Source organism: Lissotriton helveticus, chromosome 1_1, assembly GCF_964261635.1.
Source record: "Lissotriton helveticus chromosome 1_1, aLisHel1.1, whole genome shotgun sequence".
NCBI lineage: Eukaryota > Metazoa > Chordata > Amphibia > Caudata > Salamandridae > Lissotriton > Lissotriton helveticus.
In genome coordinates, this window is record NC_136057.1 from 8,368,786 (window position 1) to 8,396,670 (window position 27,885).

General features: G+C 56.4%; 1 protein-coding gene across 1 annotated transcript; it reads left to right on the plus strand.

The window, feature by feature from the left end:
• Positions 1-788: 788 nt before the first annotated feature.
• Positions 789-27,670, plus strand: LOC144809275 (uncharacterized). Its single transcript, XM_078673703.1, has 2 exons — positions 789-889; positions 22,368-27,670. Exon 2 carries the CDS (start codon positions 23,006-23,008, stop codon positions 24,161-24,163), a length of 1,158 nt encoding a protein of 385 aa, XP_078529829.1. The 5' UTR covers positions 789-889; positions 22,368-23,005; the 3' UTR covers positions 24,164-27,670.
• The last annotated feature ends 215 nt before the right edge of the window (positions 27,671-27,885 follow it).

Consider the following 27,885-nt stretch of genomic DNA (forward strand, 5'->3'; position numbering starts at 1 on the left):
GGCCCGAGGAGGAGGGGGGGGAGGGGGCCCGAGGAGGAGAGGGGGGCCCGAGGAGGAGGGGGGGGAGGGGGCCCGAGGAGGAGGGGGGGGAGGGGGCCCGAGGAGGAGCGGAGGGGGGGGGAGTGGGCCCGAGGAGGAGGGGGGGGAGGGGGCCCGAGGAGGAGCGGAGGGGGGGGGAGGGGGCCCGAGGAGGAGCGGAGGGGGGGGAGGGGGCCCGAGGAGGAGCGGAGGGGGGGGGAGGGGCCCGAGGAGGAGCGGAGGGGGGGGGAGGGGCCCGAGGAGGAGCGGAGGGGGGGGCCGAGGAGGAGCGGAGGGGGGGCGAGGAGGAGCGGAGGGGGGGGAGGGGGCCCGAGGTGGAGGGGAGGGGGCCCGAGGTGGAGCGGAGGGGGGGGAGTGGGCCCGAGGAGGAGGGGGGGGAGGGGGCCCGAGGAGGAGAGGGGGGCCCGAGGAGGAGGGGGGGAGGGGGCCCGAGGAGGAGAGGGGGGCCCGAGGAGGAGCGGAGGGGGGGGAGTGGGCCCGAGGAGGAGGGGGGGGAGGGGGCCTAAGGAGGAGCGGAGGGGGGGGGAGTGGGCCCGAGGAGGAGGGGGGGGAGGGGGCCCGAGGAGGAGCGGAGGGGGGGGGCCGGATGGAGCTCGAGGCCTCCTCCCCCCTCGTGTGGCCTCCCGGCCTGGGTTTCAGTTTTGTTTTCATGACGCGCACGAGGCCTCGAGGCGGTGACGGGAGCACCGGATGTGATGCGTCTGAGGGGACGCTGCCGCTGCTTCCTGCAGGGGGCGGGGCCGGGAGCGGTGACGGAGAGGAAGGACGCTATGACTGACGCACTTCCGGTCCCCAGATCGCCAAACGTGACGTCTGTGCTGCTTCCGGTGTCGGACGGGACAAAGGAGCCGTGAGTTATTCCCCATTCCCGCCCCGTTTCTCTGTAACTCCCCCCCCCCCCCCGCCTGTGAATGTTCTATACGAGTATCAGGGGGAGGGGGTTGGAACTGGGGGCCTCACTGGACTTATGCGTGATACTCAGCGCCGAATGCGTGACACTTCAGTGACGCCGTCTCACGAATCAAAGTAACCAATCCGATCCAAGGGGCGGAGACATGAGGCGTCACGAGGAGCTTTAGAGCCCCCAAGACATGGAGCCCTCAAGAGAGAGGCCACACGGAGCCCTCAAGAGAGAGGCCACATGGAGCCCTCAAGAGAGAGGCCACATGGAGCCCCCAAGAGAGAGGCCACATTGAGCCCCAAAGAGAGAGGCCACACGGAGCCCTCAAGAGAGAGGCCACATGGAGCCCCCAAGAGAGAGGCCACATGGAGCCCTCAAGAGAGAGGCCACATGGAGCCCCCAAGAGAGAGGCCACATGGAGCCCTCAAGAGAGAGGCCACACGGAGCCCTCAAGAGAGAGGCCCAATGGAGCCCCCAAGAGAGAGGCCACATGGAGCCCTCAAGAGAGAGGCCACATGGAGCCCTCAAGAGAGAGGCCACATGGAGCCCCCAAGAGAGAGGCCACATGGAGCTCTCAAGAGAGAGGCACATGGAGCTCTCAAGAGAGAGGCCACATGGAGCCCTCAAGAGAGAGGCCACATGGAGCCCCCAAGAGAGAGGCCACATGGAGCCCACAAGAGAGAGGCCACATGGAGCCCCCAAGAGAGAGAGGCCACATGGAGCTCTCAAGAGAGAGGCCACATGGAGCCCCCAAGAGAGAGGCCACATGGAGCCCTCAAGAGAGAGGCCACATGGAGCCCCCAAGAGAGAGGCCACATGGAGCCCTCAAGAGAGAGGCCACATGGAGCCCCCAAGAGAGAGAGGCCACATGGAGCTCTCAAGAGAGAGGCCACATGGAGCCCCCAAGAGAGAGGCCACATGGAGCTCTCAAGAGAGAGGCCACATGGAGCTCTCAAGAGAGAGGCCACATGGAGCCCTCAAGAGAGAGGCCACATGGAGCCCTCAAGAGAGAGGCCACATGGAGCCCTCAAGAGAGAGGCCACATGGAGCCCCCAAGAGAGAGGCCACATGGAGCCCTCAAGAGAGAGGCCACATGGAGCCCCCAAGAGAGAGAGGCCACATGGAGCTCTCAAGAGAGAGGCCACATGGAGCCCCCAAGAGAGAGGCCACATGGAGCTCTCAAGAGAGAGGCCACATGGAGCTCTCAAGAGAGAGGCCACATGGAGCCCACAAGAGAGAGGCCACATGGAGCCCCCAAGAGAGAGAGGCCACATGGAGCTCTCAAGAGAGAGGCCACATGGAGCCCCCAAGAGAGAGGCCACATGGAGCTCTCAAGAGAGAGGCCACATGGAGCTCTCAAGAGAGAGGCCACATGGAGCCCTCAAGAGAGAGGCCACATGGAGCCCTCAAGAGAGAGGCCACATGGAGCCCTCAAGAGAGAGGCCACATGGAGCCCCCAAGAGAGAGGCCACATGGAGCCCTCAAGAGAGAGGCCACATGGAGCCCCCAAGAGAGAGGCCACATGGAGCTCTCAAGAGAGAGGCCACATGGAGCCCTCAAGAGAGAGGCCACATGGAGCCCCCAAGAGAGAGGCCACATGGAGCCCACAAGAGAGAGGCCACATGGAGCCCCCAAGAGAGAGAGGCCACATGGAGCTCTCAAGAGAGAGGCCACATGGAGCCCTCAAGAGAGAGGCCACATGGAGCCTTCAAGAGAGAGGCCACATGGAGCTCTCAAGAGAGAGGCCACATGGAGCCCTCAAGAGAGAGGCCACATGGAGCCCTCAAGAGAGAGGCCACATGGAGCCCTCAAGAGAGAGGCCACATGAAGCCCCCAAGAGAGAGGCCACATGGAGCCCTCAAGAGAGAGGCCACATGGAGCCCCCAAGAGAGAGGCCACACGGAGCCCTCGAGAGAGAGGCCACATGAAGCCCCCAAGAGAGAGGCCACATGGAGCCCTCAAGAGAGAGGCCACACGGAGCCCTCGAGAGAGAGGCCACATGGAGCCTTCAAGAGAGAGGCCACATGGAGCCCTCAAGAGAGAGGCCACATGAAGCCCCCAAGAGAGAGGCCACATGGAGCCCTCAAGAGAGAGGCCACATGGAGCCCCCAAGAGAGAGGCCACACGGAGCCCTCGAGAGAGAGGCCACATGGAGCCCTCGAGAGAGAGGCCACATGGAGCCTTCAAGAGAGAGGCCACATGGAGCCCTCAAGAGAGAGGCCACATGAAGCCCCCAAGAGAGAGGCCACATGGAGCCCTCAAGAGAGAGGCCACATGGAGCCCTCAAGAGAGAGGCCACATGAAGCCCCCAAGAGAGAGGCCACATGGAGCCCTCAAGAGAGAGGCCACATGGAGCCCCCAAGAGAGAGGCCACATGGAGCCCCCAAGAGAGAGGCCACATGGAGCCCCCAAGAGAGAGGCCACATGGAGCCCTCAAGAGAGAGGCCACATGAAGCCCCCAAGAGAGAGGCCACACGGAGCCCTCGAGAGAGAGGCCACATGGAGCCCTCAAGAGAGAGGCCACATGGAGCCCCCGAGAGAGAGGCCACATGGAGCCCTCAAGAGAGAGGCCACATGGAGCCCTCAAGAGAGAGGCCACACGGAGCCCTCAAGAGAGAGGCCACACGGAGCCCTCAAGAGAGAGGCCACAGTGAGCCCTCAAGAGAGAGGCCACATGGAGCCCCCAAGAGAGAGGCCACATGGAGCCCCCGAGAGAGAGGCACATGGAGCCCCCAAGAGAGAGGCCACATGGAGCCCCCGAGAGAGAGGCCACATGGAGCCCCCAAGAGAGAGGCACATGGAGCCCTCAAGAGAGAGGCCACATGGAGCCCCCAAGAGAGAGGCCACATGGAGCCCTCAAGAGAGAGGCCACATGGAGCTCTCAAGAGAGAGGCCACACGGAGCCCTCAAGAGAGAGGCCACACGGAGCCCTCAAGAGAGAGGCCATATTGAGCCCTGAAGAGAGAGGCCACATGGAGCCCCCAAGAGAGAGGCCACATGGAGCCCTCGAGAGAGAGGCCACATGGAGCCCCCGAGAGAGAGGCCACATGGAGCCCCCAAGAGAGAGGCCACATGGAGCCCCCAAGAGAGAGGCCACATGGAGCCCCCAAGAGAGAGGCCACATGGAGCCCTCAAGAGAGAGGCCACATGGAGCTCTCAAGAGAGAGGCCACATGGAGCCCTCAAGAGAGAGGCCACATGGAGCCCCCAAGAGAGAGGCCACATGGAGCCCCCAAGAGAGAGGCCACATGGAGCCCCCAAGAGAGAGGCCACATGGAGCTCTCAAGAGAGAGGCCACAAGGAGCCCTCAAGAGAGAGGCCACAAGGAGCCCTCAAGAGAGAGGCCACATGGAGCCCTCAAGAGAGAGGCCACATGGAGCCCTCAAGAGAGAGGCCACATGGAGCCCCCAAGAGAGAGGCCACATGGAGCCCTCAAAAGAGAGGCCACACGGAGCCCTCAAGAGAGAGGCCACATGGAGCCCTCAAGAGAGAGGCCACATGGAGCTCTCAAGAGAGAGGCCACATGGAGCCCCCAAGAGAGAGGCCACATGGAGCCCTCAAGAGAGAGGCCACATGGAGCCCTCAAGAGAGAGGCCACAAGGAGCCCCCAAGAGAGAGGCCACACGGAGCCCTCAAGAGAGAGGCCACAAGGAGCCCCCAAGAGAGAGGCCACACGGAGCCCTCGAGAGAGAGGCCACACGGAGCCCTCAAGAGAGAGGCCACATGGAGCTCTCAAGAGAGAGGCCACACGGAGCCCTCAAGAGAGAGGCCACACGGAGCCCTCAAGAGAGAGGCCACAGTGAGCCCTCAAGAGAGAGGCCACATGGAGCCCCCAAGAGAGAGGCCACATGGAGCCCCCGAGAGAGAGGCACATGGAGCCCCCAAGAGAGAGGCCACATGGAGCCCCCGAGAGAGAGGCCACATGGAGCCCCCAAGAGAGAGGCACATGGAGCCCTCAAGAGAGAGGCCACATGGAGCCCCCGAGAGAGAGGCACATGGAGCCCCCAAGAGAGAGGCCACACGGAGCCCCCAAGAGAGAGGCCACATGGAGCTCTCAAGAGAGAGGCCACACGGAGCCCTCAAGAGAGAGGCCACACGGAGCCCCCAAGAGAGAGGCCACATGGAGCCCTCAAGAGAGAGGCCACATGAAGCTCTCAAGAGAGAGGCCACATGGAGCCCTCAAGAGAGAGGCCACATGGAGCCCTCAAGAGAGAGGCCACACGGAGCCCCCAAGAGAGAGGCCACATGGAGCCCTCAAGAGAGAGGCCACATGGAGCCCTCAAGAGAGAGGCCACACGGAGCCCTCGAGAGAGAGGCCACACGGAGCCCTCAAGAGAGAGGCCACATGGAGCTCTCAAGAGAGAGGCCACATGGAGCTCTCAAGAGAGAGGCCACATGGAGCCCTCGAGAGAGAGGCCACATGGAGCCCTCAAGAGAGAGGCCACATGGAGCCCCCAAGAGAGAGGCCACATGGAGCCCTCAAGAGAGAGGCCACATGGAGCCCTCAAGAGAGAGGCCACAGTGAGCCCTCAAGAGAGAGGCCACATGGAGCCCCCAAGAGAGAGGCACATGGAGCCCTCAAGAGAGAGGCCACATGGAGCCCTCAAGAGAGAGGCCACATGGAGCCCCCAAGAGAGAGGCACATGGAGCCCTCAAGAGAGAGGCCACATGGAGCCCCCGAGAGAGAGGCACATGGAGCCCCCAAGAGAGAGGCCACACGGAGCCCCCAAGAGAGAGGCCACATGGAGCTCTCAAGAGAGAGGCCACACGGAGCCCTCAAGAGAGAGGCCACACGGAGCCCCCAAGAGAGAGGCCACATGGAGCCCTCAAGAGAGAGGCCACATGAAGCTCTCAAGAGAGAGGCCACATGGAGCCCCCAAGAGAGAGGCCACATGGAGCCCTCAAGAGAGAGGCCACATGGAGCCCTCAAGAGAGAGGCCACATGGAGCCCTCAAGAGAGAGGCCACATGGAGCCCCCAAGAGAGAGGCCACATGGAGCTCTCAAGAGAGAGGCCACATGGAGCTCTCAAGAGAGAGGCCACATGGAGCCCTCAAGAGAGAGGCCACATGGAGCCCTCAAGAGAGAGGCCACATGGAGCCCTCAAGAGAGAGGCCACATGGAGCCCCCGAGAGAGAGGCACATGGAGCCCCCAAGAGAGAGGCCACACGGAGCCCCCAAGAGAGAGGCCACATGGAGCTCTCAAGAGAGAGGCCACACGGAGCCCTCAAGAGAGAGGCCACACGGAGCCCCCAAGAGAGAGGCCACATGGAGCCCCCAAGAGAGAGGCCACATGGAGCCCTCAAGAGAGAGGCCACATGAAGCTCTCAAGAGAGAGGCCACATGGAGCCCCCAAGAGAGAGGCCACATGGAGCCCTCAAGAGAGAGGCCACATGGAGCCCTCAAGAGAGAGGCCACATGGAGCCCTCAAGAGAGAGGCCACATGGAGCCCTCAAGAGAGAGGCCACATGGAGCCCCCAAGAGAGAGGCCACATGGAGCTCTCAAGAGAGAGGCCACATGGAGCTCTCAAGAGAGAGGCCACATGGAGCCCTCAAGAGAGAGGCCACATGGAGCCCTCAAGAGAGAGGCCACATGGAGCCCTCAAGAGAGAGGCCACATGAAGCTCTCAAGAGAGAGGCCACACGGAGCCCTCAAGAGAGAGGCCACATGGAGCCCCCGAGAGAGAGGCCACATGGAGCCCTCAAGAGAGAGGCCACAGGGAGCCCTCAAGAGAGAGGCCACATGGAGCCCTCAAGAGAGAGGCCACACGGAGCCCTCAAGAGAGAGGCCACATGGAGCCCTCAAGAGAGAGGCCACAGGGAGCCCTCAAGAGAGAGGCCACACGGAGCCCTCAAGAGAGAGGCCACATGGAGCCCTCGAGAGAGAGGCCACACGGAGCCCTCAAGAGAGAGGCCACATGGAGTCCTCAAGAGAGAGGCCACACGGAGCCCTCAAGAGAGAGGCCACATGGAGCCCTCAAGAGAGAGGCCACATGGAGCCCCCGAGAGAGAGGCCACACGGAGCCCTCAAGAGAGAGGCCACATGGAGCCCTCAAGAGAGAGGCCACATGGAGCCCTCAAGAGAGAGGCCACACGGAGCCCTCAAGAGAGAGGCCACATGGAGCCCTCAAGAGAGAGGCCACATGGAGCCCTCAAGAGAGAGGCCACAGGGAGCCCTCAAGAGAGAGGCCACACGGAGCCCTCAAGAGAGAGGCCACATGGAGCCCTCGAGAGAGAGGCCACACGGAGCCCTCAAGAGAGAGGCCACACGGAACCCTCAAGAGAGAGGCCACATGGAGCCCTCAAGAGAGAGGCCACATGGAGCCCCCGAGAGAGAGGCCACATGGAGCCCTCAAGAGAGAGGCCACATGGAGCCCCCAAGAGAGAGGCCACACGGCCCAAGAGAGAGGCCACATGGAGCCCTCAAGAGAGAGGCCACATGAAGCTCTCGAGAGAGAGGCCACATGGAGCCCTCAAGAGAGAGGCCACACGGAACCCTCAAGAGAGAGGCCACATGGAGCCCTCAAGAGAGAGGCCACATGGAGCCCCCGAGAGAGAGGCCACATGGAGCCCTCAAGAGAGAGGCCACATGGAGCCCCAAGAGAGAGGCCACATGGAGCCCTCAAGAGAGAGGCCACATGAAGCTCTCTCGAGAGAGGCCACATGGAGCCCTCAAGAGAGAGGCCACACGGAGCCCTCAAGAGAGAGGCCACACGGAGCCCTCAAGAGAGAGGCCACATGGAGCCCTCGAGAGAGAGGCCACACGGAGCCCTCAAGAGAGAGGCCACACGGAGCCCTCAAGAGAGAGGCCACATGGAACCCACAAGAGAGAGGCCACATGAAGCTCTCAAGAGAGAGGCCACAAGGAGCCCTCAAGAGAGAGGCCACATGGAGCCCCCAAGAGAGAGGCCACATGAAGCTCTCAAGAGAGAGGCCACAAGGAGCCCTCAAGAGAGAGGCCACATGGAGCCCTCAAGAGAGAGGCCACATGGAGCCCACAAGAGAGAGGCCACATGGAGCCCTCGAGAGAGAGGCCACATGGAACCCTCAAGAGAGAGGCCACATGGAGCCCCCGAGAGAGAGGCCACATGGAGCCCTCAAGAGAGAGGCCACATGGAGCCCTCAAGAGAGAGGCCACATGGAGCCCCCAAGAGAGAGGCCACATGGAGCCCTCAAGAGAGAGGCCACACGGAGCCCTCAAGAGAGAGGCCACATGGAGCCCCCACGAGAGAGGCCACATGGAGCCCTCAAGAGAGAGGCCACATGGAGCCCCCAAGAGAGAGGCCACATGGAGCCCTCAAGAGAGAGGCCACATGGAGCCCCCAAGAGAGAGGCCACAAGGAGCCCTCAAGAGAGAGGCCACATGGAGCCCCCGAGAGAGAGGCCACATGGAGCCCTCAAGAGAGAGGCCACATGGAGCCCTCAAGAGAGAGGCCACATGGAGCCCCCAAGAGAGAGGCCACATGGAGCCCCCAAGAGAGAGGCCACATGGAGCCCCCAAGAGAGAGGCCACATGGAGCCCTCAAGAGAGAGGCCACATGGAGCCCTCAAGAGAGAGGCCACATGGAGCCCTCAAGAGAGAGGCCACATGGAGCCCCCGAGAGAGAGGCCACATGGAGCCCTCAAGAGAGAGGCCACATGGAGCCCTCAAGAGAGAGGCCACATGGAGCCCCCAAGAGAGAGGCCACATGGAGCCCCCGAGAGAGAGGCCACATGGAGCCCTCAAGAGAGAGGCCACACGGAGCCCTCAAGAGAGAGGCCACACGGAGCCCTCAAGAGAGAGGCCACACGGAGCCCTCAAGAGAGAGGCCACACGGAGCCCTCAAAAGAGAGGCCACATGGAGCTCTCAAGAGAGAGGCCACATGGAGCTCTCAAGAGAGAGGCCACATGGAGCTCTCAAGAGAGAGGCCACACGGAGCCTTCAAGAGAGAGGCCACACGGAGCCCTCAAGAGAGAGGCCACACGGAGCCCTCAAGAGAGAGGCCACAAGGAGCCCTCAAAAGAGAGGTCACACGGAGCCCTCAAGAGAGAGGCCACATGGAGCCCTCAAGAGAGAAGCCACACGGAGCCCTCGAGAGAGAGGCCACACGGAGCCCTCGAGAGAGAGGCCACACGGAGCCCTCAAGAGAGAGGCCACATGGAGCTCTCAAGAGAGAGGCCACATGGAGCTCTCAAGAGAGAGGCCACATGGAGCTCTCAAGAGAGAGGCCACATGGAGCCTTCAAGAGAGAGGCCACATGGAGCCCTCAAGAGAGAGGCCACATGGAGCCCACAAGAGAGAGGCCACATGGAGCCCACAAGAGAGAGGCCACATGGAGCTCTCAAGAGAGAGGCCACATGGAGCTCTCAAGAAAGAGGCCACATGGAGCTCTCAAGAGAGAGGCCACATGGAGCTCTCAAGAGAGAGGCCACATGGAGCTCTCAAGAGAGAGGCCACATGGAGCCCCCAAGAGAGAGGCCACATGGAGCCCCCAAGAGAGAGGCCACATGGAGCCCCCAAGAGAGAGGCCACATGGAGCCCCCAAGAGAGAGGCCACATGGAGCCCTCAAGAGAGAGGCCACATGGAGCCCTCAAGAGAGAGGCCACACGGAGCCCTTAAGAGAGAGGCCACATGGAGCCCTCAAGAGAGAGGCCACACGGAGCCCTCGAGAGAGAGGCCACATGGAGCCCTCAAGAGAGAGGCCACATGGAGCTCTCAAGAGAGAGGCCACATGGAGCTCTCAAGAGAGAGGCCACATGGAGCCCTCGAGAGAGAGGCCACATGGAGCCCTCGAGAGAGAGGCCACACGGAGCCCTCAAGAGAGAGGCCACACGGAGCCCTCAAAAGAGAGGCCACACGGAGCCCTCAAGAGAGAGGCCACACGGAGCCCTCGAGAGAGAGGCCACACGGAGCCCTCGAGAGAGAGGCCACACGGAGCCCTCGAGAGAGAGGCCACACGGAGCCCTCAAGAGAGAGGCCACATGGAGCTCTCAAGAGAGAGGCCACATGGAGCTCTCAAGAGAGAGGCCACATGGAGCCCTCGAGAGAGAGGCCACATGGAGCCCTCAAGAGAGAGGCCACATGGAGCCCCCAAGAGAGAGGCCACATGGAGCCCTCAAGAGAGAGGCCACATGGAGCTCTCAAGAGAGAGGCCACATGGAGCTCTCAAGAGAGAGGCCACATGGAGCTCTCAAGAGAGAGGCCACATGGAGCCCTCAAAAGAGAGGCCACATGGAGCCCTCAAAAGAGAGGCCACACGGAGCCCTCAAGAGAGAGGCCACATGGAGCCCTCAAGAGAGAGGCCACATGGAACCCTCAAGAGAGAGGCCACATGGAGCCCTCAAGAGAGAGGCCACATGGAGCCCTCAAGAGAGAGGCCACATGGAGCCCTCAAGAGAGAGGCCACATGGAGCCCTCAAGAGAGAGGCCACATGGAGCCCCCAAGAGAGAGGCCACATGGAGCCCTCAAGAGAGAGGCCAAATTGAGCCCCCAAGAGAGAGGCCACATTGAGCCCCAAAGAGAGAGGCCACATGGAGCCCTCAAGAGAGAGGCCACACGGAGCCCTCAAGAGAGAGGCCACATGGAGCCCTCAAAAGAGAGGCCACACGGAGCCCTCAAGAGAGAGGCCACACGGAGCTCTCGAGAGAGAGGCCACACGGAGCCCTCGAGAGAGAGGCCACATGGAGCCCTCGAGAGAGAGGCCACATGGAGCCCACAAGAGAGAGGCCACATGGAGCCCACAAGAGAGAGGCCACATGGAGCCCTCAGGAGAGAGGCCACATGGAGCTCTCAAGAGAGAGGCCACATGGAGCTCTCAAGAGAGAGGCCACATGGAGCCCTCGAGAGAGAGGCCACATGGAGCCCTCGAGAGAGAGGCCACATGGAGCCCCCAAGAGAGAGGCCACATGGAGCCCTCAAGAGAGAGGCCACATGGAGCTCTCAAGAGAGAGGCCACATGGAGCCCTCAAGAGAGAGGCCACATGGAGCTCTCAAGAGAGAGGCCACATGGAGCCCTCAAGAGAGAGGCCACATGGAGCTCTCAAGAGGGAGGCCACATGGAGCCCTCGAGAGAGAGGCCACATGGAGCCCTCAAGAGAGAGGCCACATGGAGCCCCCAAGAGAGAGGCCACATGGAGTCCCCAAGAGAGAGGCCACATGGAGCCCTCAAGAGAGAGGCCACATGGAGCTCTCAAGAGAGAGGCCACATGGAGCTCTCAAGAGAGAGGCCACATGGAGCCCTCAAGAGAGAGGCCACATGGAGCCCTGAAGAGAGAGAGGCCATATTGAGCCCTGAAGAGAGAGGCCACATGGAGCTCTCAAGAGAGAGGACACATGGAGCTCTCAAGAGAGAGGCCACACGGAGCCTTCAAGAGAGAGGCCACACGGAGCCTTCAAGAGAGAGGCCACACGGAGCCCCCAAGAGAGAGGCCACATGGAGCTCTCAAGAGAGAGGCCACATGGAGCCTTCAAGAGAGAGGCCACATGGAGCCCCCAAGAGAGAGGCCACATGGAGCCCCCAAAAGAGAGGCCACGTGGAGCCCCCAAGAGAGAGGCCACATGGAGCCCTGAAGAGAGAGGCCACATGGAGCCCTGAAGAGAGAGGCCACATGGAGCCCCCAAGAGAGAGGCCACATGGAGCCCTCAAGAGAGAGGCCACATGGAGCCCTCAAGAGAGATGCCACATGGAGCCCTCAAGAGAGAGGCCACATGGAGCCCTCAAGAGAGAGGCCACATGGAGCCCCCAAGAGAGAGGCCACATGGAGCTCCAAGAGAGAGGCCACATGGAGCCCTCAAGAGAGAGGCCCCTCAAGAGAGAGGCCACATGGAGCCCTCAAGAGAGAGAGGCCACATGGAGCCCTCAAGAGAGAGGCCACATGGAGCCCTCAAGAGAGAGGCCACACGGAGCCCTCAAGAGAGAGGCCACACGGAGCCCTCAAGAGAGAGGCCACATGGTGCTCTCAAGAGAGAGGCCACATGGAGCCCTCAAGAGAGAGGCCACATGGAGCCCCCAAGAGAGAGGCCACATGGAGCCCCCAAGAGAGAGGCCACATGGAGCCCCCAAGAGAGAGGCCACATGGAGCCCTCAAGAGAGAGGCCACATGGAGCCCTCAAGAGAGAGGCCACATGGAGCCCCCAAGAGAGAGGCCACATGGAGCTCTCAAGAGAGAGGCCACACGGAGCCTTCAAGAGAGAGGCCACACGGAGCCCTCAAGAGAGAGGCCACACGGAGCCCTCAAGAGAGAGGCCACAAGGAGCCCTCAAAAGAGAGGTCACACGGAGCCCTCAAGAGAGAGGCCACATGGAGCCCTCGAGAGAGAAGCCACACGGAGCCCTCGAGAGAGAGGCCACACGGAGCCCTCGAGAGAGAGGCCACACGGAGCCCTCAAGAGAGAGGCCACATGGAGCTCTCAAGAGAGAGGCCACATGGAGCTCTCAAGAGAGAGGCCACATGGAGCTCTCAAGAGAGAGGCCACATGGAGCCTTCAAGAGAGAGGCCACATGGAGCCCTCAAGAGAGAGGCCACATGGAGCCCACAAGAGAGAGGCCACATGGAGCCCACAAGAGAGAGGCCACATGGAGCTCTCAAGAGAGAGGCCACATGGAGCTCTCAAGAAAGAGGCCACATGGAGCTCTCAAGAGAGAGGCCACATGGAGCTCTCAAGAGAGAGGCCACATGGAGCTCTCAAGAGAGAGGCCACATGGAGCCCCCAAGAGAGAGGCCACATGGAGCCCCCAAGAGAGAGGCCACATGGAGCCCCCAAGAGAGAGGCCACATGGAGCCCCCAAGAGAGAGGCCACATGGAGCCCTCAAGAGAGAGGCCACATGGAGCCCTCAAGAGAGAGGCCACACGAAGCCCTCAAGAGAGAGGCCACATGGAGCCCTCAAGAGAGAGGCCACACGGAGCCCTCGAGAGAGAGGCCACATGGAGCCCTCAAGAGAGAGGCCACATGGAGCTCTCAAGAGAGAGGCCACATGGAGCTCTCAAGAGAGAGGCCACATGGAGCCCTCGAGAGAGAGGCCACATGGAGCCCTCGAGAGAGAGGCCACACGGAGCCCTCAAGAGAGAGGCCACACGGAGCCCTCAAAAGAGAGGCCACACGGAGCCCTCAAGAGAGAGGCCACACGGAGCCCTCGAGAGAGAGGCCACACGGAGCCCTCGAGAGAGAGGCCACACGGAGCCCTCGAGAGAGAGGCCACACGGAGCCCTCAAGAGAGAGGCCACATGGAGCTCTCAAGAGAGAGGCCACATGGAGCTCTCAAGAGAGAGGCCACATGGAGCCCTCGAGAGAGAGGCCACATGGAGCCCTCAAGAGAGAGGCCACATGGAGCCCCCAAGAGAGAGGCCACATGGAGCCCTCAAGAGAGAGGCCACATGGAGCTCTCAAGAGAGAGGCCACATGGAGCTCTCAAGAGAGAGGCCACATGGAGCTCTCAAGAGAGAGGCCACATGGAGCCCTCAAAAGAGAGGCCACATGGAGCCCTCAAAAGAGGGCCACATGGAGCCCTCAAGAGAGAGGCCACATGGAGCCCTCAAGAGAGAGGCCACATGGAGCCCCCAAGAGAGAGGCCACATGGAGCCCTCAAGAGAGAGGCCAAATTGAGCCCCCAAGAGAGAGGCCACATTGAGCCCCAAAGAGAGAGGCCACATGGAGCCCTCAAGAGAGAGGCCACACGGAGCCCTCAAGAGAGAGGCCACATGGAGCCCTCAAAAGAGAGGCCACACGGAGCCCTCAAGAGAGAGGCCACACGGAGCTCTCGAGAGAGAGGCCACATGGAGCCCTCGAGAGAGAGGCCACATGGAGCCCTCAAGAGAGAGGCCACATGGAGCCCACAAGAGAGAGGCCACATGGAGCCCACAAGAGAGAGGCCACATGGAGCCCTCAGGAGAGAGGCCACATGGAGCTCTCAAGAGAGAGGCCACATGGAGCTCTCAAGAGAGAGGCCACATGGAGCCCTCGAGAGAGAGGCCACATGGAGCCCTCGAGAGAGAGGCCACATGGAGCCCCCAAGAGAGAGGCCACATGGAGCTCTCAAGAGAGAGGCCACATGGAGCCCTCAAGAGAGAGGCCACATGGAGCTCTCAAGAGAGAGGCCACATGGAGCCCTCAAGAGAGAGGCCACATGGAGCTCTCAAGAGGGAGGCCACATGGAGCCCTCGAGAGAGAGGCCACATGGAGCCCTCGAGAGAGAGGCCACATGGAGCCCCCAAGAGAGAGGCCACATGGAGCCCCCAAGAGAGAGGCCACATGGAGCCCTCAAGAGAGAGGCCACATGGAGCTCTCAAGAGAGAGGCCACATGGAGCTCTCAAGAGAGAGGCCACATGGAGCTCTCAAGAGAGAGGCCACATGGAGCCCTCAAGAGAGAGGCCACATGGAGCCCTGAAGAGAGAGAGGCCATATTGAGCCCTGAAGAGAGAGGCCACATGGAGCTCTCAAGAGAGAGGCCACATGGAGCTCTCAAGAGAGAGGCCACACGGAGCCTTCAAGAGAGAGGCCACACGGAGCCCCCAAGAGAGAGGCCACACGGAGCCCCCAAGAGAGAGGCCACACGGAGCTCTCAAGAGAGAGGCCACATGGAGCCTTCAAGAGAGAGGCCACATGGAGCCCCCAAGAGAGAGGCCACATGGAGCCCCCAAAAGAGAGGCCACGTGGAGCCCCCAAGAGAGAGGCCACATGGAGCCCTGAAGAGAGAGGCCACATGGAGCCCTGAAGAGAGAGGCCACATGGAGCCCCCAAGAGAGAGGCCACATGGAGCCCTCAAGAGAGAGGCCACATGGAGCCCTCAAGAGAGATGCCACATGGAGCCCTCAAGAGAGAGGCCACATGGAGCCCTCAAGAGAGAGGCCACATGGAGCCCCCAAGAGAGAGGCCACATGGAGCTCCAAGAGAGAGGCCACATGGAGCCCTCAAGAGAGAGGCCCCTCAAGAGAGAGGCCACATGGAGCCCTCAAGAGAGAGAGGCCACATGGAGCCCTCAAGAGAGAGGCCACATGGAGCCCTCAAGAGAGAGGCCACACGGAGCCCTCAAGAGAGAGGCCACACGGAGCCCTCAAGAGAGAGGCCACATGGTGCTCTCAAGAGAGAGGCCACATGGAGCCCTCAAGAGAGAGGCCACATGGAGCCCCCAAGAGAGAGGCCACATGGAGCCCCCAAGAGAGAGGCCACATGGAGCCCCCAAGAGAGAGGCCACATGGAGCCCTCAAGAGAGAGGCCACATGGAGCCCTCAAGAGAGAGGCCACATGGAGCCCCCAAGAGAGAGGCCACATGGAGCCCCCAAGAGAGAGGCCACATGGAGCCCCCAAGAGAGAGGCCACATGGAGCCCTCAAGAGAGAGGCCACATGGAGCCCTCAAGAGAGAGAGGCCACGTGGAGCCCCCAAGAGAGAGGCCACATGGAGCCCACAAGAGAGAGGCCACATGGAGCCCTCAAGAGAGAGGCCACATGGAGCCCTCAAGAGAGAGGCCACATGGAGCCCCCAAGAGAGAGGCCACATGGAGCCCTCAAGAGAGAGGCCACATGGAGCCCTCAAGAGAGAGGCCACATGAAGCTCTCAAGAGAGAGGCCACATGGAGCCCTCAAGAGAGCGGCCACATGGAGCCCTCAAGAGAGAGGCCCCTCAAGAGAGAGGCCACATGGATGGAGCCCTCAAGAGAGAGGCCACACGGAGCCCTCAAGAGAGAGGCCACATGGATGGAGCCCTCAAGAGAGAGGCCACATGGATGGAGCCCTCAAGAGAGAGGCCACACGGAGCCCTCAAGAGAGAGGCCACATGGAGCTCTCAAGAGAGAGGCCACATGGAGCCCTCAAGAGAGAGGCCACATGGATGGAGCCCTCAAGAGAGAGGCCACATGGAGCCCCCAAGAGAGAGGCCACATGGAGCCCTCAAGAGAGAGGCCACATGGAACCCTCAAGAGAGAGGCCACATGGAGCCCTCAAGAGAGAGGCCACATGGAGCCCCCAAGAGAGAGGCCACATGGAGCCCTCAAGAGAGAGGCCACATGGAGCCCTCAAGAGAGAGGCCACATGGATGGAGCCCTCAAGAGAGAGGCCACATGGAGCCCTCAAGAGAGAGGCCACATGGAGCCCTCAAGAGAGAGGCCACATGGAGCCCTCAAGAGAGAGGCCACATGGAGCTCTCAAGAGAGAGGCCACATGGAGCCCTCAAGAGAGAGGCCACATGGATGGAGCCCTCAAGAGAGAGGCCACATGGAGCCCTCGAGAGAGAGGCCACATGGAGCCCTCAAGAGAGAGGCCACATGGAGCCCTCAAGAGAGAGGCCACGTGGAGCCCTCAAGAGAGAGGCCACATGGAGCCCCCGAGAGAGAGGCCACATGGAGCCCTCAAGAGAGAGGCCACATGGAGCCCTCAAGAGAGAGGCCACATGGAGCCCTCAAGAGAGAGGCCACATGGAGCCCCCAAGAGAGAGGCCACATGGAGCCCTCAAGAGAGAGGCCACACGGAGCCCTCAAGAGAGAGGCCCAATGGAGCCCCCAAGAGAGAGGCCACATGGAGCCCTCAAGAGAGAGGCCACATGGAGCCCTCAAGAGAGAGGCCACATGGAGCCCTCAAGAGAGAGGCCACATGGAGCCCTCAAGAGAGAGGCCACACGGAGCCCTCAAGAGAGAGGCCACACGGAGCCCCCAAGAGAGAGGCCACATGGAGCCCCCAATAGAGAGGCCACATGGAGCCCCCAAGAGAGAGGCCACATGGAGCCCCCAAGAGAGAGGCCACATGGAGCCCTCAAGAGAGAGGCCACATGGAGCCCCCAAGAGAGAGGCCATATTGAGCCCTGAAGAGAGAGGCCACATGGAGCTCTCAAGAGAGAGGCCACATGGAGCCCCCAAGAGAGAGGCCACATGGAGCCCTCAAGAGAGAGGCCACATGGAGCCCTGAAGAGAGAGAGGCCATATTGAGCCCTGAAGAGAGAGGCCACATGAAGCTCTCAAGAGAGAGGCCACATGGAGCCCCCAAGAGAGAGGCCACATGGAGCCCTCAAGAGAGAGGCCACATGGAGCCCTCAAGAGAGAGGCCACATGGAGCCCTCAAGAGAGAGGCCACATGGAGCCCTCAAGAGAGAGGCCACATGGAGCCCTCAAGAGAGAGGCCACATGGAGCCCTCAAGAGAGAGGCCACATGGAGCCCCCAAGAGAGAGGCCACATGGAGCCCTCAAGAGAGAGGCCACATGGAGCTCTCAAGAGAGAGGCCACATGGAGCCCTCAAGAGAGAGGCCACACGGAGCCCTCAAGAGAGAGGCCATATTGAGCCCTGAAGAGAGAGGCCACATGGAGCTCTCAAGAGAGAGGCCACATGGAGCCCCCAAGAGAGAGGCCACATGGAGCCCTCAAGAGAGAGGCCACATGGAGCCCTGAAGAGAGAGAGGCCATATTGAGCCCTGAAGAGAGAGGCCACATGGAGCTCTCAAGAGAGAGGCCACATGGAGCCCCCAAGAGAGAGGCCACATGGAGCCCCCAAGAGAGAGGCCACATGGAGCCCTCAAGAGAGAGGCCACATGGAGCCCTCAAGAGAGAGGCCACATGGAGCCCTCAAGAGAGAGGCCACATGGAGCCCACAAGAGAGAGACCACATGGAGCCCTCAAGAGAGAGGCCACGTGGAGCCCTCAAGAGAGAGGCCACATGGAGCCCACAAGAGAGAGGCCACATGGAGCCCTCAAGAGAGAGGCCACATGGAGCCCTCAAGAGAGAGGCCACATGGAGCCCTCAAGAGAGAGGCCACATGGAGCCCTCAAGAGAGAGGCCACATGGAGCCCTCAAGAGAGAGGCCACATGGAGCCCTCAAGAGAGAGGCCACATGGAGCCAAGGCTGGTTTGTTTCTACAGCTGAAAGAGCTTTGAAGGCAGGGAATTGTATGCATAGAAGAGAAAACTACTATTCCCAGCATGCAAAGCGTTTAGAGCTCAAAAGGCAAAATCCAGTTACAGTTCACCAGGGGCCGCAGCTGAGGGCTGGACACTGCAGTCCGTGGTGTCCTGTAAGGTGACCCTCTGAGCCGCCCTCGAACACTAATGTCCTCTCATTTATAACCTCCAGTCCCCTCACCCTCCCCCCAAACACACACACACACACACACAAGATCCAGTTACACTTCACAAGGGGCTGCAGCTGAGGGCTGGACACTGCAGTCCGTGGTGTCATTGAGGTGACTCTGACAGCCGCCCTCTAACCCCAATGTCCTCTCATTTATAACCTCCAGTCCCCTCACCCTCCCCCCAAACACACACACACACACACACAAGATCCAGTTACACTTCACAAGGGGCCGCAGCTGAGGGCTGGACACTGCAGTCCGTGGTGTCATTGAGGCGACCCTGTGAGCCGCCCTCTAACCCCAATGTCCTCTCATTTATAACTTCCAGTCCCCCCCACACACACACACACAAGCTCCAGCGAGGCCTGGCCCAGATGCTGCTCAGTCTGCAGATTCACACTCCCCCACTTTGATTATTGTCTTTGTTTTTACTACATCAGTTCCCAGATACGTCCTCCCGTACTGGCCACTTACCTTGAGGGTTGCACAAAAAGCCAGTATTTCCCCCTAATCAGTACATACTTTAAAATCAATAATAAGCAGATAGTAGTATAGTTTGGAATTAGCAACTTAATGATCAGTAGCTTAGAGTAAAGAAAGACAGAAAGCTCTTCGTAAAAATGAATAAACCCTATAAAGACTGCTTTTTATAACTTTCCATGGCACGCTCGAGCCTTAAAACTATATAAACGAATGGCAGGCATTTCTTTTGAAATTGCAGCACCCCTACTTACGAGTGGGGCATGCTGAAGGGGTCAGAGGGGTCTCAGCGCTGCTTGTTGTTTCCATTAAATGGTGCTAGCGTCTGTCATGACGTAGGCAGCGGCAGAGGCTATTTCTCGGTGAATTGGGGCCCAGAGTGGCCAGCTGCAAGTCGACCAGCCGCAAGTCGACCAGCTGCAAGTCGACCAGCCGCAAGTCGACCAGCTGCAAGTCGACCAGCCGCAAGTCGACCAGCTGCAAGTCGACCAGCCGCAAGTCGACCAGCCGCAAGTCGACCAGCCGCAAGTCAGGCATCAGTCCGGTTCTTTACATACTCTGACCTCAGTCAATTCTGCTGCTTTAGCGAGAGGCTGTCTTGGCCCCTGAGGAGAGGCGTCAGCGCTCTCACAATGTACCACAGCCATGAGCAGTGACTCTGACAGACAACCGCGCACCGCAGGCGGATATTTCAGTGCAGCCAGGCTGACAGGGCTATAATGTAACATTGTGATTCAGAAAAGGGGGTGGTGATGAACAGAGTGCCTGAATTAAGCAGACCACTCTTACCCAGTCCAAAGATCAGGGCTTGATCCATCACCGTTTTTTAGCTCACTGCACCATCCCAGCTCAGATCTTGGCTATATGCAAATTAGTCTGTTCCTGTCCCAGTGCATGATGGGAACAGGGCAAACCAAACTACCAAGCCAATTCTTGTACTGGGAAGGAAACAAGCTTCCGGGGACCGGTTTCTGCCATTTCAGGCGTCTTCGGCCCGGCTTGCTTGAATCCTGATGGTGCAATGAGCAAGGGACTCACATCTGAGTATACCCTTCCACGCTTATGGTGGACAAAATGATTCAGAAAAGGGGGTGGTGATGAACAGAGTGCCTGAATTAAGCAGACCACTCTTACCCAGTCCAAAGATCAGGGCTTGATCCATCACCGTTTTTTAGCTCACTGCACCATCCCAGCTCAGAACTTGGCTATATAGAAATATATATGCCAGAAACCGGTCCCCGGTAGCTTGTCTCCTTTCTGGTGAAGATATAGCCAGGTTCTGAGCTGGGATGGGGCAGTGAGATAAATAACGGTGATGGATCAAGCCCTGATCTTTGGACTGGGTAAGAGTGGTCTGCTTAATTCAGACACTCTGTTCATCACCACCCCCTTTTCTGTATCATAATGTAACATTGTAGCACTCAGCCGCTGCAGAAAAGATCATTTACTATTTACTGAGCCTGCCGGGGAGCAGCAGAGCAAGCGCACAGAGGTGTCACAGGCATCGGCGTGCGCGTTTCAGCGCTGGCACAGATTGTTGAGACAGTGGCATTAAAATGCGTTAGAGTCACACCTGATGCGTGATACTTGGCAGGCATGCACATTGTACCAACCGTGACTGGGGCCCTGGAATATACAGAATCATCATTCAGTGAGCTTAGCTTGAAGACCTGGGGGCAGATTTATGTTGACTGGCGCATCCCCAGGGATGCGCCAGTTAATGTGTGCCACAGTGCGCCACAGCTCCGCCACCCATGGTGCGCCGCATTTATAATGCGGCGCACCATGGGGCAAAAACGGCACAGATGCGTGACGCATCTGTGCCGTTAAGGAGGCGCATTGCTGGAGTTGCGTCGCAAGCGCGACGCAGCTCCAGCAAGGCTCGGGGGTGCCCCATCTTAACAATGCTGCGTCAAGTATATTATATTATACCACTCAGCGTGGGCTTTACCTCTGGAGTCGGGGCACATTACACCACCCAGCGTGGGCTTTACCTCAGGAGTCTGGGTGCATTACACCACCCAGCGTGGGCTTTACCCGAGGAGTCGGGGTACATTACACCTCCCAGCGTGGGCTTTACCCGAGGAGTCAGGGTGAAGTACACCACCCAGCGTGGGCTTTACCTCAGGAGTCGGGGTATATTACGCCACCCAGCATGGGCTTTACCTGAGGAGTCAGGGTGCAGTACACCACCCAGCGTGGGCTTTACCTGAGGAGTCAGGGTGCATTACACCACCCAGCGTGGGCTTTACCGGATGAGTCAGGGAGCATTACACCACCCAGCGTGGGCTTTACCCGAGGAGTCAGGGTGCAGTACACCGCCCAGCGTGGGCTTTACCCGAGGAGTCAGGGTGCAGTACACCACCCAGCGTGGGCTTTACCTGAGGAGTCAGGGTGCAGTACACCACCCAGCGTGGGCTTTACCTGAGGAGTCAGGGTGCATTACACCACCCAGCGTGGGCTTTACCGGAGGAGTCAGGGAGCATTACACCACCCAGCGTGGGCTTTACCGGAGGAGTCAGGGTGCATTACACCACCCAGCGTGGGCTTTACCTGAGGAGTCAGGGTGCATTACACCACCCAGCGTGGGCTTTACCGGAGGAGTCGGGGTGCATTACACCACCCAGCGTGCGCTTTACCGGAGGAGTCGGGGTGCATTACACCACCCAGCGTGGGTTTTACCTGAGGAGTCGGGGTGCATTACACCACCCAGTGTGGGCTTTACCCAAGGAGTCGGGGTGGATTATACCACCCAGCGTGGGCTTTACCCAGAGGAATCGGGGTGGATTATACCACCCAGCGTGGGCTTTACCTGAGGAGTCGGGTGCATTACACCACCCAGCGTGGGTTTTACCTGAGAAATCATGGTGCATTAAACCAGCCCACATGGGTTTTACCGGAGGAGTCAGGGTGCATTACACCACCCAGCGTGGGCTTTACCGGAGAAGTCAGGTTGCATTACACCACCCAGCGTGGGATTTACCTCAGGAGTCAGGGTGCATTACACCACCCAGCGTGGGCTTTACCCAAGGAGTCGGGTGCATTACCCCACCCAGCGTGGGCTTTACCCAAGGAGTCGGGGTACATTACACCACCCTGCGTGGGCTTTACCTCAGGAGTCAGGGTGCATTACACCACCCAGCGTGGGCTTTACCCAAGGAGTCGGGGTGCATTACACCACCCAGCGTGGGCTTTACCTCAGGAGTCAGGGTGCATTACACCACCCAGCGTGGGCTTTACCCGAGGAGTCGGGGTGCATTACACTGCCCAGCGTGGGCTTTACCCAAGGAGTCGGGGTACATTATACCACCCAGTGTGGGCTTTACCCAAGGAGTCGGGGTACATTACACCACCCAGCGTGGGCTTTACCCGAGGAGTCGGGGTATATTACACCACCCAGCTTGGGCTTTACCCAAGGAGTCAGGGTGCATTACACCACCCAGCGTGGGCTTTACCTCAGGAGTCGGGGTACATTACACCACCCAGCGTGGGCTTTAAATCTAAGAACTGTAGTATATTACATCACACAAGTGTGTTATACCTGATGAGTCAGGGCACATTGTATCATCCACACAGGGCTAGGCCTGGTGTCTCCACGTTATATGATACAGGGCAGTACTTTGGTGGCAGGAAAGATCAGTTTGCCACATATTTGAGATGTCCGTAATGCAAGTTTGACATGTTTGTTATGCTTCACGTGTCATGGAATATTTCATTTTTTGATTACTTTGAACTGTTTGTTTATTTTTATTTATCACTACAAGGAGTAGACGTTTTGCATAAAATATTTTTCTGCTCATTTTCAAGAGCTTAAAAGTGGAATGATAAATTGAATTATGTGATAAGTTGTTTCAGCAAAGTGTTCTGCATTAAACTGTACCTAATGGTGAATTGCAAATGTCTTTATACCCAACAGAGAGCAGACCCATGCAAATACAACAAGATGATAAAAAGCAGAGAAGAATTTGAAAAACTGGAACCTTCATATTTCCATCAGAAGAGTGAGAAATAAAAACATTTCATTTTCAGAAACGGATGAGTCTAGTGACAGAAAAAGGATCACAACAAGCGACAAGCGTGATCCACTGAAAGTAAAAATTTGAGCTAAAGACTGCTCTTTACTCGCTGGCCTACACAAAATAAACTCACTGCCAGAACGCCAGCGTTACAATCTGCTGGCCAACATCAATTTGTTACTTGTGTAATGCGATTATCAATAACAGACTCTCTTCCATGTATTCGATAATGAAGATTGAGAAGGATGCGTCCTGAGATTACAGTGAATTCAGAAATAATTGAGTCTCTTCGCTTTGATGTGTTCTTGGAGCGTTACTAGCATTAAAAATAATTGTATCCTCCTTATGATCCGCAACAGGCGGAGCATCCTGGCGGTCAGCCTGTGCAGGTAAAAGCACCACTCCCCAGTGCTTGAGGGACTTTTGTGCGAGGACCTGGCCGTCCTCTGCTTCCTCGTCCTTTGACTGAGAGTCCTCCTGTAGAAGCCGTTTTTATACACTTGACCTCCAAGTGTGCATATCCCTTGGATTGAAAAGGATGAAACGACTCTGGTTAGCAGCTCGTATTCGTAGAGGAGAGAGTGGGGTTGTTTGGAACCCCTGTGCCTGCAGCAGCATCAGCGCTGTACCTGCTACTGAAGAGTGTTCTGATGCAACCGCACAGTGTATCAAGATTAAGAAAAATGATCTCCCACCAAACTTTCCAAAACACGAAAAGGGAACAGTTAAAGCCGATGGTAATGTTGAGACACCAGTCAGTTTACAAGAACATCAGAAGGATCGGCACAGTAACTGGATGAGCTTAGAGGATGAAACTCACAACTCACAGGAGGAATATACTGAACAGAAACCGAAGAAGCCCGACAGCTCCCCTGAAGGACTTGAAACAGAAGTGCCTTTCTCAGAAAACAATGAAAATACAACTGTGCCATCCCTTGACCCAGAAAAATTTGACAAAAGGCAAAACAAGCCAATATCTGCTGCAAACACACAAGATAAATCAACTGAAAGTGGACAGTGTGCCAACACCAGGCCAAAGCTGAAGAAGGCGAGAGATAAAAATAAGTCCATGGAATATATTTGTGCTAAATATGGGAAAAGTTTTTGCAGACCAACAGAGCTACTCAAATACCAACGGACATATATTGGAGATAATTCAAAAATGTTTAATGAATTGGGGAAATATTTTAAAAGATTTCCAGCCAAAGATCACAAAACAGTAATACAAGAGAAATTATCTCCCCCTATTGAAAAAGAAAATATTTTAAATATCCAACCATCATTGCAAATACATCAGCAGGAAAAGACAATTGAAGAGAAGCCACCCCCAAATACCAATAATGACACAAATGTCACTAGATCTCCACTCCTCGTCCCACACCAGGACACAAACACCGAACCCGCTGAAAGTGAAAAAAGCATCAGTGGCTTATCCTCCATCCAGAGACGACCTGAAAAACCCAGCGGGAAACGATACCCATGTACAGAGTGTGAGAAGAGCTATTCTACCTCATCAAAACTAAAGAGGCATCTTGACATACACATAGGTAAACGATACGCATGCACAGATTGTGGGAAATCATATGGCAGAATCGATAATTTAAAGTTGCACCAAAAGGTACACACAGTAAATAAGCCACAACCACGTACCGGGCACAGGACTGATGTCAGCAGTAACTTAAATCTAACTGAATAAAAAAAATGCAACAAACAGGAGACAATAACTCCTGTGAGAAACTCAGCACAAGTAGTGACTGTGGAAAGAGATTCACAGACTCCTCATCCATCCGTGCGCATGAAAGAATACATCCAGGGGGATAAAAAGAAGCAGATAAAAGTCCTGAGGGTGGGGAGAAATTTCTCGGGGTCAAAACGTTATTCATTCACCAGCAAATGCATATCAGCGAGAAGCCAATTTCATACAGTAAATGTAGGAAGAGTTTAATATGTCATTAAGTTTGAGTCACCACCAGGGGGTGCATGTGTTCATCTTGCACTCATTAACCTTCATGGAACATGAGAACAACATCCGTCTCAAAACGAGAGCACAAATGAAAGAATACTGCAGAAAATGACAGCTCGCACCAGCGTGGTCACCAGCACCACTCAACACAACCCTGGTTTGGAAAACAAGGGACAGTGAGAGTTTAGGAGCTCAGATAACTGGACCTAACCCCAAGCAGCATTTCCTGTAGATATAGGTGATGAGAAAGATGCCCAGAAATTGAAAAGTATTATATCTGCTACTTACAGTGCTTAAAGTATAGAACTGTGGTGTTGAGCGCTATAAGAAATGAAGTTATTTAATGTATTGATGCTGTACTCCACTTTCTAAAATTATAAAACCATGCTGGGCTTCCAGTCCATTATAGGCCCTATGTTTGGCCTCTCTTTAGCAGTCTGAGAAAAGTTCCGTTGTGACAAAACTACAATCTATGTAGTTAGAGCAGAGCAACAAAAAACGAGTGGGGGAACAGTAGCTAAACATGGAAAAATTGTGGAAGGAGTAAAAAGGTTATTTGGGGGTTGCCTTTTCCTGGCGGTCCAAGACCGGGGGATCTGAAAGAGCCTTTTACCAGACAATGTAGGTGGCCTTCGTAGTGGAAAATCAGAAATGTTGTGGTATAATTACTTCTTTATGGCCTTGCAGATGGAATGAAGTGACAGCTTCATAAGCTAAGATACCACCTGCTTTCAAGCGTAGACAAATGTCTCATTTGCTGGTTTCATTTTTGTTTTAGTGTTACAACTTCTGCCAAAGTGAAAAGCTTGTGTTGGAATAGGCTCTCTGTGCTCTGTGGATGGGTTGAGGCCAGATGTGTGCTTGCAGTGGGGCATGCTTAGCTGGGTGATGCAGCCACGTTTTGTTCCACATCGAGGGTAGCACTTGAGAAAAAATGTGGGCGCCAATCTTAGTGGGATAGGACTTAGGCTTGATGCTTGTAAGTTTTTTGTAGAACTGGTATTTGGACCACACAGTTACATTTTTGGGAATATGTGTTTGAATGAGCTGTAGGTGACAATGTAGAACACGGAACACACGGATCAGATGCCTGCAAGGTTCATGCTGAGGACCACATTTCTTTTATAGTTTTGCTTGTCATTTAGGCAAAAATGTAATATGTTTTTGTTGGATTCTGTTCAGGTATGTACGTCACACCCAGATAACGGATTCTGTTTCTGTCATGCACTTCAAATCCATGTGATCTTTTTTTGCTGGATTCTTTTGAGGCTTGCACTTGACTCCCATGTCTACAAGACTGAGGTGGACAGCATGGGGAATAAATGCATATTAGGCTGGGTGGAAATGGATTTCAAGAATAGCTTGAAGTCTCACGGGGTTTCTTGGAGAAACTGAAATTAATCCGGGAAAATATCCAAAAGTGGGCTGTTAGCATGTGGCAACCAGCAGTGATGGTGTGTACTCCAATCTATAACACCGTGGGTGCACCGATGACCAGCAGTAACAACTGTGTATGTGCCGGTGATGAGCCATGGGGAGTTAGCACTTGAGAATGGGCTAGTGGTCATTGCAAAGTGTAATCTTATAAGAACAGGATGCTCTGAAGCCACAAAATGCTGCCATGAAATGCAACTCTTGTTTAAACCGTGTTTGTTATCTGCAATGGATAAACCCTCTCTCTTTCGCACATTTCAATCCGGCTTACCAATATGTTTTCCCTGGCGGTAGCGGGTATTGAAAAGTGGCTGTATGTCCATCCATCTAAATTAGGTGGGCGGACATACGGCTAGACCTCCAACGTGCAAAGGGCCATTGGAGAGGCTTGACCACCAGTCGTCAAATCTGTCTGAATCTAAATCAGGCGGGACGGCCATAATATTGGTGAGAAGAGAATTCCGTCACCATTGCGACAGAGATCTCTCTCCGCCAACATTTAAATTGGGCACGAAGTGGCGCAAGAGATGTTTTTCAGTCAAGCGAAACTCGCATCACTCATTTGTTCATGTTATTGAGGATCAAATCTTTTTATTGGCAGACAATTAGGCAAATCACATACACAGCAAACCGCCTACAACCCATTACGGGCCAGCCGCGAAGTTCAGATGCATACCGAGGAGCAGAGCCAAATACAGCAAAGTAGCAATCGCAAAATTGGCATGTTAATACACAGCATGTCACTTGCAACCCAAATTGGGCCGGCTGCGTATGGGGGACAAGAGATAGAGGCCTTTCAGCACAGTATCGCTGAGTGTGTTAGAACGCTTTGCATGCCAAGTAAAACAAAGATAAAGGAACATTCCAAAAAACAAACAAAACCCTCACCCACCCTCTCCCCTTCCGACTAGACCATGCTGGGTTTGCAAGTTGTCTGGCTAGAACTGCTGTGAATCAGAAACATTAGGATTATGGGGCCTCGGCCTCCCCCTGTTCACGAGTAAAAGGTCTAAGCATACACAAGTACGCTAGACAGGTCCGCACATCGAACTCTTTGGACAAGATAGAGATAGTGATGGACGGGGAACATATTTTTGAGTATCTGTATGTGATTGTCCTTGGGGTGTATGTGAGTGCCCATGGGGTGTATGTGAGTGCCCATGGGGTGTATGTGAGTGCCCCTTGGGGTACATTTGAGTGCCCCTTGGGACGTATGTGAGTGCCCGTTGGGGCGTATAAGAGTGTCCCTTGGGGCATATGTGAGTGCCCCTGGGGCATATGTGAGTGCCCCTGGGGTGTATGTGAGTGCCCTGGGGCATATGTGAGTGCCCCTGGGGCATATGTGAGAGCCCCTGGGGCGTATGTGAGTGCCCCTGGGGTGTATGTGAGTGCCCCTGTGGTGTCTGAGAATGTGTTGCCAAGCTGTTTCATATATAAGCATCTAACATCTTTAAGTTTTATAATGGTCAGTTTATAATGGACACAATGACCTGTTCATTGAATATATTGTACATATGTTATTTCCTTACAGTAGTATCACCTCCTCCCCTTGTCCTACCTCTTTAATATTTTTTTCTTTCCTTCTTTCAGTTTTTACCCAATTACTTTAGTATGTTTCTTAGTAGCTTAAAATATGATGGATCTTTCTATCACGTTTATCTACCTAATTGCCTAATAATACAATTATTGATTTATTAATGGTATTTATATGATTTCCTAACTTTGTAGAGATTTGTGACAATTTTTGTAACTGTATTTGTTAAAAAATCTAAATAAAATTGTTGGGGAAAAAAATCCTTTTCAAGTTGATGGCAATCTGAGATTGTGGTAATATCTCGGAAAAAGTTAGGAAGAGAACAATCTGTTGCTTAGATGTGGGAGGGGGCGATACGTAGTGGAGGATGGAGAGTCAGGTACGGAAAGTTACATTTGAAACATGAAAATGCAAGGTGTCAGAGACGGAGAGGAAAGAACCCAAGATCAGTCTGTCAAGGAAGTATCCAGACTGAATTGTAACCTGC